We start from the raw sequence: 14266 nt of genomic DNA, 5'->3' as shown, positions 1-14266 counted from the left end.
AATTAGATTCACTTTTGTAAGAATTATTGGAGTACTTCCCCACACGGCTACTTAGAAATTATTGCACAGTCTCATTCTATGGTGGGACATAATATGATATATTGGACATACCACTTGATTTATGGCAATTCCACTGAATATTGCCATTATTATAAAAGTTACTGATAGTGGAGTAAATATATAGCAAAAGTATCCAGTTTGGCTAGCACCTCTTATGCAAATATCACACTTCTACAATTGGATACAATCTTGCAGAAATATTTCACACTCTTATGCTTGCAATATAAGAAAGCTCAGACTTTCACTCACAGACGAACACAATACAGAAGCCTGATGATGGCAGATGAGACTCTGCTGAAACGTTGCTACAACTTTAAATGCACAACTATAATGACGTGGGAAAATACCTAAATAAAGCTGAATACCATACATGTAAGTACCCGTGAAAACTTAAGAAAACATATATATATTTATATATATATATTCCATTAGTGTTTAATAAAATAGATTTGAACATTTTGAGAATTTAAATTTGGACAAACAGGTTAAAACTAGTATACCGTGAGGAAGGAAGAAATGAGTCAAAGTCCAAAGTCTTTGGATTTTTATAGAGAGTTATCGAGAATTAGGCTCTCCACCAGTGTGTGTTAAAGTTGATAAATCCAGTTCAATTGCTAATGCAAGTGAAAGTTCCTTTGACAATAGATCATGAAGAGAAATGCCATCATGAGAATAAATCCATTTTTTTCCAGACCAGTCATAACGTTTTGGGCCACTGTGAAAAATTAAGACATAAGAGAGCTAAAATGTAAACATTTACAAAATATAATGGAGCGTGCATAGAATAAAAGCATTGGTTTACACTAAGTTATAAAGCTCATAGATAACCTTGCTTAAAATGGAGAAGAATATTCTGTATTATTTGATAGAAGAAAGTAAAAACAAGGATACCTGATTCCTAATTATACATTTCAAATTCATATTTCTTTGGAAATGTAGGAATTTTACCAGTTATTATACTCATGGCACCTTCCTTCCTTGCTTTACAACTGGTGTATATCTCTCTAGCCTAATCAAATTAAAATTTACTATTTCATCCAAACTGGCAACTGACACTTTGAATAAGACCTGCAGCAATATTCAAGTTTGAATATCTGGTTAATAAGACCTCCCCTTTGTTTGTTTTTTAATCACTAAAATTTTAGGTTTTTTTCATTCATTCTGTAACAAGAACTTTAAAAGTTAGGTAAATACTTGTTTTTATCCCTCCCCAATTTTTCTAAGGTGCTTAATGTTTTTTAAGCTACAGACGTATTTCTTTTAGTCACTTTTTATCAACAATTATATGTAATCTAATGTACGGCTGGCTTGAATCTGCTTGCTTGGTAACTACTTGTAAAAATAATCAGCAGCAATTTTTACATATATACAAATGCTTTTTTTATGCACAACAATTTGTACATAAATATACACTATTAAGTCCTGTGGAACCTCCTTATGAAAAAGTATGTAAAAAAGGCATTCTTCTAAAGAACAGTAATTGACTGTTTCTGACACTATTATTTGGATGTTGTATGCTTACAAAAAGCTACCTTCAGTATTTTATTTACTAATAGATTTTACAGACTCAAAGGATGGTATATGTACTTTGTTTACAATCAAACAACATCCAATCAATAGTCTTTCAACTAAGACAAAAGCATTAGTAGTAGTAAGTAGTAGCATTCAGCTGACTTCATCTGGGCTTGGGAGTTTGAAGCCTCAAGTTAGCTTATAAGTGATTGGCAGCTTGAAAATTCTAGGTGATGTGCTAAATAGGGAAATTTTGTTAGAAGATGGCATCAAAGTCTAGAATCTGTACAGTCTGGAATTGCCATACTGTTATTTTAGAAATTTCAGAATGATACCTAATAAATGAATTGTGCGTTATGGTGCTTTAGTTCAACTACAAATTTTCAAATCATTGTAACCTATAAACTAAACTCACCTGATTGGAGAAGAGAGCCATATCTGTTTATTTGGAGTCTGTTTATTGATTACATAAGTTCCCATGTTTCCACCCAGTTTCACTGTTAGTACTCCATTCTTCGGAATAAAAAGTTTAAAAAAGGCCTTTGAATTAACATTATTGTGCAAGAAATTTTTCAAATATTAAGTAGAGGTACTTTTACTACAGTTAAAATAATCACTCATATCACTGTTAAATGAGTACATTTCAACCAAATTAAACTATTTGCTTCATTTAATTCCCACTTTGCTTTTGTAATCCTGCTTTCTATCAATTAGCTTCCAGGAATTTTAGACAAATATACTCTGGTTCTAAGTCACGCATACTGTAAATGCACTCACATCTGCCCAATTACAAACCATAAAATGGCATCTTACTTGTTACGTTTTTTCCCCCATCTATGCCATCTTCTGGTCTCACAACATAATCCATTCAGTAAAAATCATGATCAGATGACAGCCTATTTTTAATGTCCACAGTGCAATTATTTTTTTTCCTTTCACAGCTTAATAGGTTTTTTTTTAAAAAAATAAAGGAAACAGAACTGTTGAAGGAAAACCCCCCAATAATGTGTTTGGGACTTTAATCTGGTAGTACCTTGGCAATATGACAGGGAAAGAGAGAAGAAATGTGCACACCCCCATGTACACACATTAGTATTATACCTCTCGCTGGTCCCACTTTCCCAAAAACATTAATCCAGAACCATAGCTGAACTGGGGGTGGGTGGGAATGCAAATTCTGAATTGTGGACAAGAGCAAATATTTCCATAGGCAAATTCTTTGATATATAGAATCATGGAGATCATGTGGGAGAAACTATATGAAGCAACGGTTTAAATTCAACTTTAATGCTAAAGTCATCTTAAGGAAACAACATGAAGGAATGACAGGGTCTGCCTACGTAGCATTGTGCCTAAGGTTTCCAAACGATGCAGCACATTTGAAGGATGTGCATTTGTTCACTTATGCAAGCCTTTTCAATTCAACTCAGGCGTTGGGCTTCAACTTGCTTGATTCCAAGTGAGTATGGCTTTTAGAAATACACTGGTCTGTGATATACCTGAGGGCTCCATGAAGAAAGCCAAGCAGTGATTTTACTGCCCTTGAGGAACACTGCCTCTGATAATAATTTTAGAATTCTGAACCTATAGGACAATCTCCCAATATTTCCAACCATAATTAACAACATAAAGAGGGTTTTAAAATGTATTAACAACATCAAATGTTCTATCTACAAACAGCTTAAACATTTACAGAAAAAATCATAAAAAGCAATAATAGCATTATACCCCAAAGGAGACATCGTAATCTTTAGGAGTAAACGGCTTGTCTCCCAAATCCTCAAAGAAATCTGTTAACGATTCCAGTGTTTCCTCAGCAAGTTTTTCATACTTGGTTTCATCTAATGAGCTGTAAAAGTCATGTGAATAAAGATTCGCTCAAATTTACTTGCTGAAAACAAGAGGGAGAGATTATAAACATTCAGAGGAAAAAAATTCAGACTACTTGAAGATAATTTGTTACTAGCTAGTGTTGGAAGCATTCCATAGAATTTATTAATAAAGACTGGGGGAAAGTTCATTATAGACCATGAAGAGAGAAATCAGCTGAGGTTTAATTCTAGATAGGCCATTAAGTTATTTCTATTCATTTAATTTTAGCAACCATCTGATATAAGAATTCTTCGTCTATTACTTCTCAAAAAACATTTGGGAATGATATGAATATGGTATATCAGATAGTAGCAATTACTCCTCCATGAGAAAAACCACTGAATATATTTCGAAACTTCTAGAAACAACAAATGGAACTTTGGATATATTGCCAAATTCCTTTTCTATCAGGAATGGAAAGTATTCTTAGCCTGGTTGTTCTTTTACTATCCCTGCAGGAGGAACAATTCATTTTCTTTCCTAGCTCATAGGAAATTAATAATTTCAATACAGAGCTGTCTCCCAGCCAGTTAAGAGAATATGTTCAGTACTAAAACAGAATCACCATTTGGAAGGACATCTGCCAAAAATGTTCTGGATGAGACTTGTAAATTAAGCCTGCATTGTCTCATGCAAGAATAAAATAAGGACAAGTTGCTCAATATTTATTTGTATCCCGCCTTTATTATTTTTACAAAAAACTCAAAGCTGCAAACATATTAGCTCCTCCTCCTATTTTCTCCACAACAACCACCCTGTGAGGTGGATTGGGCTGATAGAGAGTGACTGGCCCAAAGTGACCCAATCAGCTTTCATGCCTAAGGTGGGACAATCTCCTGGTTGGGAGTCTGGTGCTTTAACTACTAGACCTAACTGGCTCAATGGATCAGTAATGCTGCTAAATTAGCGATATTCCTAATGTTTCAATGCAACATTATATACAACAATTAAGGCAACAGTTAAGAATACCTCCAGAACCTGTAGGGAAACTATAACAGACTTACCCTGAAGCAGAAGAGAGAAAAGGAAGGGTAACATTTAGCAAGGAACTCCTATAGTTAGTTACCTTTAGACCAGAGTAGAGGACTAAAAAAATCTAGGAAAATGCTCTCTTCTGCCATCTAGTGGTTACAAAAAAAGTTATTTGGTCCTGCTTGTCAGATAAATGTTAGATGCAGCTCAACTAAGAATATTAATGCTACGAAAACCTGTGGTTTACACTAAATTGAGGACATGTGCTTTCAGTTAAGGATTCCTTAACTCTAACATACCCCAGCTTGTGTGGCCTCATTATGACAGGGTTTTTTTGGGGGGGACAGATGAGGGAAGTCGTCAGGCAGTTATACCAACAGTGTATTTTCTTCCAAGAGGGTCACCCAAGGTGCAAAGGTCATCATAGCTGCCCAGTTAGAGCAAGCAACAATAGAGGAAGGTGGATGATCACTGTAGCGACAATAAAGACATCATTTCATACTGCATAGGAGAAGGCAAATAGTAAATCACTCCTGTATTTTATCAAGTAAACCAGAAGGACACAGAACATATGAGGGGTCTTTGGTGCTCTTTTAGTTTGGTTGTTTTCCTGCAGAGGTTTCATTACCCAAACAAGGTAACATAATCAGTGCTTTATCTTACAGTGCAGATGAAGTAAATGCTGGATGGATCAGGTCCGATGGCACTCAACATGCTATGGATCTTCCAGAGTAGAAACAGTATTTATGACATAGACTGATTAAATCCTATGAAATGTCTGAATGAAATGTTTTCATTCAGAGAAAAGAAAATCCAAAAATAAAGGTAGAAATGCAGTAGAGCACAAAGCCTAAGAAGCACTAATATGGAAAAGCTCAACATAATGAAAAACGAAACAAACTTACTGTATACACTGACATCTTGAGTATCGATGAATTGAAACAGAGTGAAATTGGCCACTTTCAGTCAGAAAATCATACTGTTTAATTCTCAGACCATGAAATATCAAAAGACCTCTGTTGTTTTCATAGTCAGGAAGGTTATAGCAAAGCCAGTATTTTGTTATAATGCAGTTAATGATCAAATAATATGAGTTAGATTTTACAGACAACCCTTTTTTGATCTATGATAGTTATCCAGATCTTTGATCCTGGTGTAGAGGAAGAAGAGGAATGAATTTTATGATCAAGTTCAATCAGAAATCACTAGAACATGAAAACAAGATGTGCTGTTTTTGATTGAGAACTGGAAAGACAATGTTACAAATATTGAGGAAAATGTAATTGAACTACAAAAGCAGGAAACAGAAATGAAGCAGGAGAATGAATGGTTAGTTCTTGCAAATCCAATTTCTTCATTGGTATCTTTATCATCAGCTGGAGCAACAGAGAAACCAAGTTGATGTAAGGAAATGGAAGAGCTCACTTAAAACAGCAAAGACATGGTGAGGAATTATGGAACGGATCACAAACCGCTAGTGTGCAACCTCCAAGTCAGGTTAAAGTGGAAAAACAAAACCAGTTTCCACTATATAATCTTGACAATATAATTACCATGTAAAGGAAAACTACAAAACCCTGGGCCTCATTTACAGGGAGACATAGGAACTGTGGAATAAATTCAAAGAAACTGTTTAGGATGAATGTGAAAAATATATTGCTGAAGACCAAGAAACAGAAGAAACCAACTGGATGAGAAGAGATGGTAAAAACTGCCTATAGGATAAGCCAAGGCTAAGAAAGGTAAAGGAACTGAGCAAAGAATTTCAGACAGCTGGACAAGGAGAAGCATTACCACAGCATTACCATTGTAAAGACACTAAAATGGAAACAGACAGAGAAAAACAACATTTTCCAAAAGATTTCCAAACTCAAAAGGATATTCCAACCTCAAACCTAGTTTGCTAAAAGATGTCAAAAACAATAACTTATTCAAAGCTGATTAAACAAAAATGAGAGTACACTGAAATACCACATAGTAAGTACTGATACATCAATATCCAAGATACCTTAGAAGATATGTATTCATGTTTGTAAGAACTGCTAGTACTGGAAGTTAAATCAGCATTCCAGTCATTACCAAGACAGAATGCTATGGGAAAAACAAAAGAATCAAGAGAGGTTCTAATCAAAGTTTGCAAGCAAATCTGGAACAACACAGTTGTCAATAGTCTGAAAGAGTTGAATCTACTTATTAATATCAAAGAATAGAGATTTCACAGATTGTGCAAACTATTACACAACATCCTTTCATTTCACATCCAAGTAAAATAATGCTTAGTGTCATCCAAAACAGATTAGAGCCTTAGGCACAAAGAGGAAATACCACATGTTCAAATTGATTTTAGAAAAGGCCAAGGAATAAATAAATGACATTATTGCATGTGAATACTGGATACTTGAAAAAGTCAAAGAATGCCCAAAAAAAGTTAATAAGCACTTTATTGGATATAGAAAGGCTTTGAACTATGCTTACCATGTCAAGCCAGGGAATGTCCATAGGAAAATGGGAGTCCCAGAATCTCTCACATGCAAAATCTATATGCATGACAGAAAGCCAATTCTGAACAACACAACCACAGACTGCTTCAAGTGGACAAAGGAGTGAGATAAGGCTGTATATTCTCATTTATTTAATTTATAGACTGAAAATATTTGACACATGCTATATTGGTTGAAGATTAATATGTTTTAAAACTGGACGAAATATCAATAACTTCTGATATACTGATTACTCTACTTTGAAAGCTATACATGATTTGAAAGTTGTAATAATTAAAGCCAAAAAGCAGGAAAATGGAATTAAGAGTAAATATAAAGATGACCGAACCAATGATAATTGGTACAGTAAAAAGCCTTTGAAATAATAAAGAAGATACTGAAGTGCTGGATGGCTTCTGCTTTTTAGGATTGACCATCAACAGTGAACAAGCAGCAGTCAACGAAGATTTTAGATACATTACATAAAGATACAGCTACTTTGAGTTCATAATGCTGAAAAAAGAAGGGTGAACTATCAGTAAGTTGGAGGAACTGAATTACAACAGTCACTAACTCATAACTGACAGGCTTAAAAGGTCAAATAGACAACGTATCATTTTTGACAAAGTTTATTTATGTGGATGCTAAGAGTCCACACCTACTTAATGAAACTAAATCACAATGGGTACTAGCTTTGGTTAATGCTAGCTCTGAGTGCTAGATATCAAGTTCTGCTTGCTCACTAATTTAGCGTTTAGAAAAATATATATAACACAATACATTATCAATTGTGCATACAACATACCCTTTGTCTATGAGAGTTCCTGTTCTTCTTTCAAATATAAGTTGAATATTCTTGACTCTGTTTATCAGAACATGGTCTAAAAAGTGTAGATGAACATCCTGTAAAAAAAAGTTTCAATTTAAACAAGCTTTTGCCAAGATAGTGACCTATAGATGGATTAGGACTATAATTTAATTATTTTGTGGATGTCTTTGATTTAACGATTTAAATTGTTTTATAATTTTAGAATTGTAAACTGCCAAGATCACTTAGTAGAAATTAATGAATAAATTTTCTAGAATTCTCAGGTAGCATGGCTGAAAAGAATCCTGTTAATTATATTTAGACATATTTAAAGGAAAACTGTTTTAAAGGTGGCTAGAAGTAAATGCCATGACATACAACTGAGGTGTTTAAATCAGCACAACTCTATTTCAAATCTAAGTGCGTTTAAACACTTCCTATGTGGTCTTGGTGCATTCTTGAGTTTAGTTGTTTTCTTGCAGACATTTCATTACCAACTACTGTAGGTAACGTCATCGTGCTGGAAAAGATTCACTTAAAAGCCATAGTGACTCATTTAGTGATAGTTGTAGAAATGGTCATAAAATCAAGTCTAATCACCTGACAATTGGATTTACATCACTACAACTTACAACTAAAATCGTGATCATAAGTCAAGGACTACCTATAACAATACTGATTATAGCCCTTGGAGTTGATTCAGTCCCACTATTTTTCCAGTTTCTTATCAAAACCCAAACAGAATTTAGACCAAGCTAAGTTAGAACAGGTCACCAGTAAAGAGGGACACAGAGAACTGGGCAGCTTTGCTGGCTGGGGAATTCTGGGAGTTGAAGTCCACTAGGCTTAAAGCCACCAAGGTTGGAGACCCCTGGCCTAGACGAAGTTGGTGAACAATCATGGCTTTTTTACTATCTCAGACTATCAATGGCCTCCATACCAATTTACGGAGAACGAGCTCTTCAGTCAGGGCTGCCCATCCTCGGCAACTTTTAAGAACGGTAGACTTCAACTCCCAGAATTCCCCAGCCCAGCCATGGCCGGAGTTGAAGTCCACAAGTCTTAAAAGTTGCGGAGGTTGGACAGCCCTGCTCGAAGGATGATAAGGCTCTCCGGCTGCCCTTCCGAGGCTCTGGGTCAAACGATCTTTAAACTTGACCGCTTTAAGAGTTGTAGACTCCAACTCCCAGAATTCCTCATCCGGTCATGTCAGCTCAGGAATTCTGGGAGTTGAAGTCCACAAGTCTTAAACTTGCAAAGTTTGAAGGCCCTTACCCTGGGCGGATCAGGGGCGATCCCTTCCGGACCGAGGCGACGCCTACCTCGCCGAGAACGGCGGGAAATACAGTTCAAATCCTCCGCCAAGGCCTACTTTCTTCTTGCCTCTCCCCCGCCCGGCCCCGCCGCCTCCCAAAAAGACGATCTGGGCAAGTCCTGGTGTCCTTCCTCCCTCCCTCCCTCCCTCCGGGGATGCCCGCACAAGCCAAGCATGCTCACCGGCTGGCTGAGAAAGAAGGAAGAAGCGGCAGCCGCCGCGGCCTCTTTCCTCCGGCCCGCGCCGTTGCTTAGACGGCGGGCCACGAGCAACAATCCCGCGGAGAAGGCGCAGGCTCTCCCCCGGCTCCACATGTTGCCAGGCCGACCGTTCGGGAAGAGGCCTCCCTCTGGCCGCCGCGAACCACAGAGAACGGAGGCCGTGGAAGCCGGCGAAGGCCCGCGGCTGCCCTCTGGCGGTGCCTGAGAAAGATCTCTAGGATCCGAGGTGCTTTGGCTTTGGTCTTTTCTAAGTGGAATTTTTAAAAAAAGAGATTCTTTTTTTTTTTACACTAAAAAGACAAGAAACTAATAAGATAAGAAAGAGAAGTAAGTAAAGAAAGAACAAAGCAAAAGTGCAGAAAAAAAATATAAGAAATTGTTCTGATTTTATATATTTACATGTACCCCACCTTTGTTATTTTTACAAATAACTCAAGACAGCAAACATCTCCCAACACACCTTCCTCTCATTTTCCCTTCAACAACAAGCCTGTGAGGTGGGTTGGGCTAAGAGAGGTGACTGGCCCAAAGTCATCTACCTGGCTTTCATGACTGAGGTGGGAATAGAATTCATTGACTCTAGTTTTCTTAATGACTGGACTAAACCTGCTCTTTTACAAGAGTTATAAGTATAAATTTAAATTGAGGTTTACAACATTGCTTTCATTTTTTTCTATTAACAATTATTTTTTCTAATAGTCAAAATCATACATTATCCCACTTTTTTTCTGTCTCACACACAAAGTTCCAATCAGCATTAAAATGAATCAATGTCTTTTCTCTAATCAAAGCTGTCAATTTTGCCAGTTCAGCAAGTTCCATCATCTGTACTATTCACTCTTCTATTGTGCATGTCAATTTTTTCCACCATCATACATAGAAAACTCACTGCTGTTTTTTTAAAGGTTCCGTGGTGTTTTTTTTACAGTTTTTTTTATCAATAAGTTCTTTAAAAAACATATCTGGCTTTACTTGTAAATAAAGCATTAAAATCTTCTAAATTCATGCATATATTTGAATCCATTTTTTAGGTTTTTTGCATGTCCACCATCAGGTCCACCATCAAGTCCTCTCTTGTTGTCTTTTACAGCATGTGTATGTTTATACATTTTAAACAATTTTTTTCTGGTGAAAAATATCAATGATACATCATTTTGTAAAGATTTAAGATTATAGCAATGTGAATTTCATCCATCCACTTATTCTCCTATCATTTCCTTTATACATTATAACCAAAATTTTAGCATATTTTATTATGCATTCTTTTGTCTGTTCTTTCATTTCAAATTTTAATAAAAGCAGTACATTTCAGTTGTAACATGTTCATCATTTGTACATAATTGTTTCAATTTTTACAATATTCAAAACCATTTTTTACTTTAAATCTCTCTGATAAATGCATATAAGAAAACCACTGATGTTATATCCTCAAGCCAAATCTCATGATTTTGTTTTAAAATAACCCTAGGAAAATCCTGCTATGTCACCATAGGTTAACATTTCTGTTTATTATTTTTCTTGTATAATACAGTTATTGTGGTGAGAGATACAGAGGTATTTTAGGACACACGCTGAATTTATATCTACTCCATCTTTTCAATGTGGCACATCTAACAAAAATATTTTTAAAATCTTCATTAACCTTAACTTTATCATATCATAGATAGCTGTGCCTCCAAAACCTCAAATCATGTCCTTTTATTTCCAATAACTTTCTATTTCTTAGCCTCACCCACTCTTTCATCCAAACTAAATAACAAGCTACAAACTATAATTTCAAATCAAATAAGCCCAAACCTCTTTCTTTAGCATATGTTAGAAATATTTTAATTAAATTTAATTACAAAATAAAAATACAGAAAAAAAATTGAGAAAGAAAAAAAGTATAAAGAGAAAGAAAAAAGTGGTGACTTTTGACTTTTTCAGTACAATAAAATATAAAACAACACAACTGCAAACTTTTGTTTCTTTAGCATCTTGTAGGGCAGGGGTGTCAAACTCGTCGCCCGCTGGCCAGATGCATCATGTACTGGCCACGCCCACTCGCATTTTAGTGAAGACGAAAAAAGTCACGGTACATCACGTGACATGACACTGCGAGTTTGACACTCCTGTTGTAGGGCCTTCCTGCCACATTCACTTGGGTTCTGTGACTTACTGCTACATAGTAACATACATGAAATAGAACTTTTGCATAATACAGAGAAAGTTACAGTTTTTGTGACTGGGTTACTTGTTGCAATCATAGTCTAACCCTCTTATATATTTTGAATATTTTATAGGGTTTACAAAACATGCTAAGAGCCATCAGTTATGGTGCAGATGGTTTATTCAATATTCATCCCAGTTGCCTGGGTTCACACCAAACACTGAAACATAAAGTAAACATGTCTTCTTTCAATGTGCTAGGATAAAATGTGGTTGGCTTGTTTGTCATTCTGTGTATTGTGTGCAAAAAAGAAAACCACCATTTTAATTACATGTTCTGTGGCTAAACATATAGCCTTACCCAGAGCTAAAATCCTGTTCAAATTAAGTCTGAAAACTGCTGCTGTTTTCTCTTTGTGCTCTGCTTGGTTGTTGTTTGCCTTCCTTATGCTAAGTAGCCAGACTAGAATAATTACATGCATTGGAAAACATTCTACAGCATATTGATTTTGCTCTCAGATTATAGGGCCTGGAAAAGTAAACTAGGTCTCTGCAGGGCAGTTTTGTGAGGCATTGAACACTGCACACACAACGTGAGTTACCTTGTTGGAGACCCAAAACTCTGCAGTTGTTTCATTCCACAGCTGATTGTTAGCTGCTAGTGGCCATTCTTGTTTCTCTTTTTAGGTAAGGAAACAGGTCATGGGTCATCTAGTATTCCTTTAAAGGTTATTTTGGAAGAAACAATGTGCTGTGGCTTTGGGAAATCAAGTCAAACAAGTTCTGAGAATCATACAAATGCAAGCTAAAGACTCTTTGTTTAATCTCGGTTCCTGATAACTACACAGTCAATCAGTAGGATAGAAGTGGTTTGCCCTCCTTCCAGAATAGTTTTCTGTAACCTATTGAGCCTACACCTGTGGTTCTAGGGCCTCTCAGTAGTCTCCCAATCACAAACTGATCAGTGACAGTCCTGAAACTGGTTCGCTTTTACACCCAAACAAATTTATCCAGCTGGTGCCAACACCAATTACACAGCTTAAAATGTAGGCTTGGACAGGAATAGTTTCAATTCAGCACTTAAATAGTTCTTAAAAATAAAACAGAATAAGTGGAATTCTTCCCTCCTTTAATCAGCTTTAAAAAAAAATGCTTATAATACAGAGAAACCAATTGTTTAAATGCTGAGTGCTGCTTATTTCTTTGGAGAGGCATAATGTAAATAGTCTGACTGGCTTAAGTACCTTATCAGAATTTCCTAAAGAATCAAGCACCAGGCCAAAAATTGAATATATCCTCCTGCCGGCCATTTCTACCCCTTTCCCGCCGCCCCCCCACCCAGGATCCTTTCCCAAACAGTGAGTAGAGAACACCTGGTCTAGTTCTCACCTGAGTTCATCTGTATTTATAGTGTGTCACAACGATACATTTATAGTAGAGCCTAAGACTCAGCTAGTAGCAAAGTCTTTTCTCTTGCATGTTTTTTCCTTCACATGTGCTCTCTTTGACAGGCAGACTTTGTGCATGGGCAGGAATCTGCATTTTCCACTGAAGGAGTTTCCTCCAGGATGCCTCCACCACCACCAATGGTATGTGGGAATGATCTTGGGAGACAGAAGTCAAATGCTGGGCAATCAGCATATAAAAGAGGGAGAGGAAGTGTGGGAAGCATTTTGGAAGGGACCTTCCCTAGTTTCCTGGAGATAAAAGGAGAACAAAAATACTTTCAGACATGCAAGATTGTGTTAATACAACCTTACAAGAAAGCTAGAGCTGGTATCCTGGTTGTGCTTCTTGTTTGGACTGCCACAGAGGGCCTCAAAATCATGACAGTCCCTGCCAATCCTGTATAGCACGACTGCCTTTCTTTTAAAAATATTAACATGTTGGTTTGTTGATGATTGTAACAGTCCAAAAACATAGAAAGACTGTTCATATCAAACTATTTCTATGATTTAATTCAAGGGTGGACATCTATGGCAACTTTATGACCTGAAGACTTCAATTCCCAGAATTCCTGAGCCAGTCATACTGTTTATTTGTTTATAAAATTTATTGGCTGTCCATCTTACTCTGGGTAAATCTGAATGACTTACATATAAGTTAAAATGTAAAGGTTAAAATCAAACATTAAAAACAAAGACACACGGGGAGGGTGCAGGTGGAGAGGTGGGATCTATTATTACTCAATCAACCACCTCCATTGCGCTATTTCCCCCACTGAGGCCCCATGCCCACTGGCAAAACCATGTCTTTAGGCCTTTATGAAAGATAGGAGGGTTGGGGCCAACCTTACATCGGGGAGGGCCAAGATATTCTAGCGGGCAGGAGCAGCAGCAGAGAAGGCTATAGGTCATTAACCTGCCATAGTTGCCCGCCCCGGGTTAACTGACCATATTATGTAGTTCACCAGTACATCTGCAAAAAGCATTTCCAGCTTTGATTGGGATTTACTAGTATTTACAGTGAGACAGCACCACCATCCATCCTCTGTCCTAAAATGTTTCAGAGAGACCTACCGTACGGTCCTCTCTAAATCCCACTGGGCTGTGCTCTGAGATCCAGCCATCCAATTTATTCTTAGCAGGGGCATCCTTCATATTCTTCTCAATTAAAACATGAGCACAAATGACTCAGCAGATGGCCGAATGTGTGGTTGTTTTTTTTAATGTTGAGTTCTGAGGCCTTGAGGGAAGCAGGTAAGAAAACCAGAGAGCACGGTGAGGGGAAGGGGGCAGTCACTGAGTGAAAAAAAAACAAAAAAACAGAAGACACCCAGTTTCTCCTTTTTTACTTCTGAGATTGGCCTGTATTAAAAACAGGAAACACTAAGACAGTGTTTGGGGCCTACAGGAGCAAAGCAGGGCAACGCAGCACT

At 36.9% G+C, this 14266-nt stretch overlaps 1 protein-coding gene across 1 annotated transcript; it reads right to left on the bottom strand.

Moving 5' to 3' along the window:
• Positions 1-479: 479 nt before the first annotated feature.
• On the bottom strand, positions 480-8908 carry FXN (frataxin; the record flags this gene model as incomplete). The annotated part of the gene is made up of 5 exons (XM_087923213.1): positions 480-775; positions 1988-2085; positions 3301-3421; positions 7702-7799; positions 8645-8908. Coding segments are annotated over 5 exons (741 nt in total), but the record flags the coding sequence as incomplete, so codon positions are not given.
• Positions 8909-14266: the final 5358 nt, after the last annotated feature.

The sequence above is a fragment of the Pseudonaja textilis genome, chromosome 2 (assembly GCF_049901715.1).
Source record: "Pseudonaja textilis isolate UNSWEBS1 chromosome 2, rPseTex1.2, whole genome shotgun sequence".
In the NCBI taxonomy this organism is placed as follows: Eukaryota; Metazoa; Chordata; class Lepidosauria; order Squamata; family Elapidae; genus Pseudonaja; species Pseudonaja textilis.
This window is presented reverse-complemented; position numbering and strand designations above follow the sequence as displayed.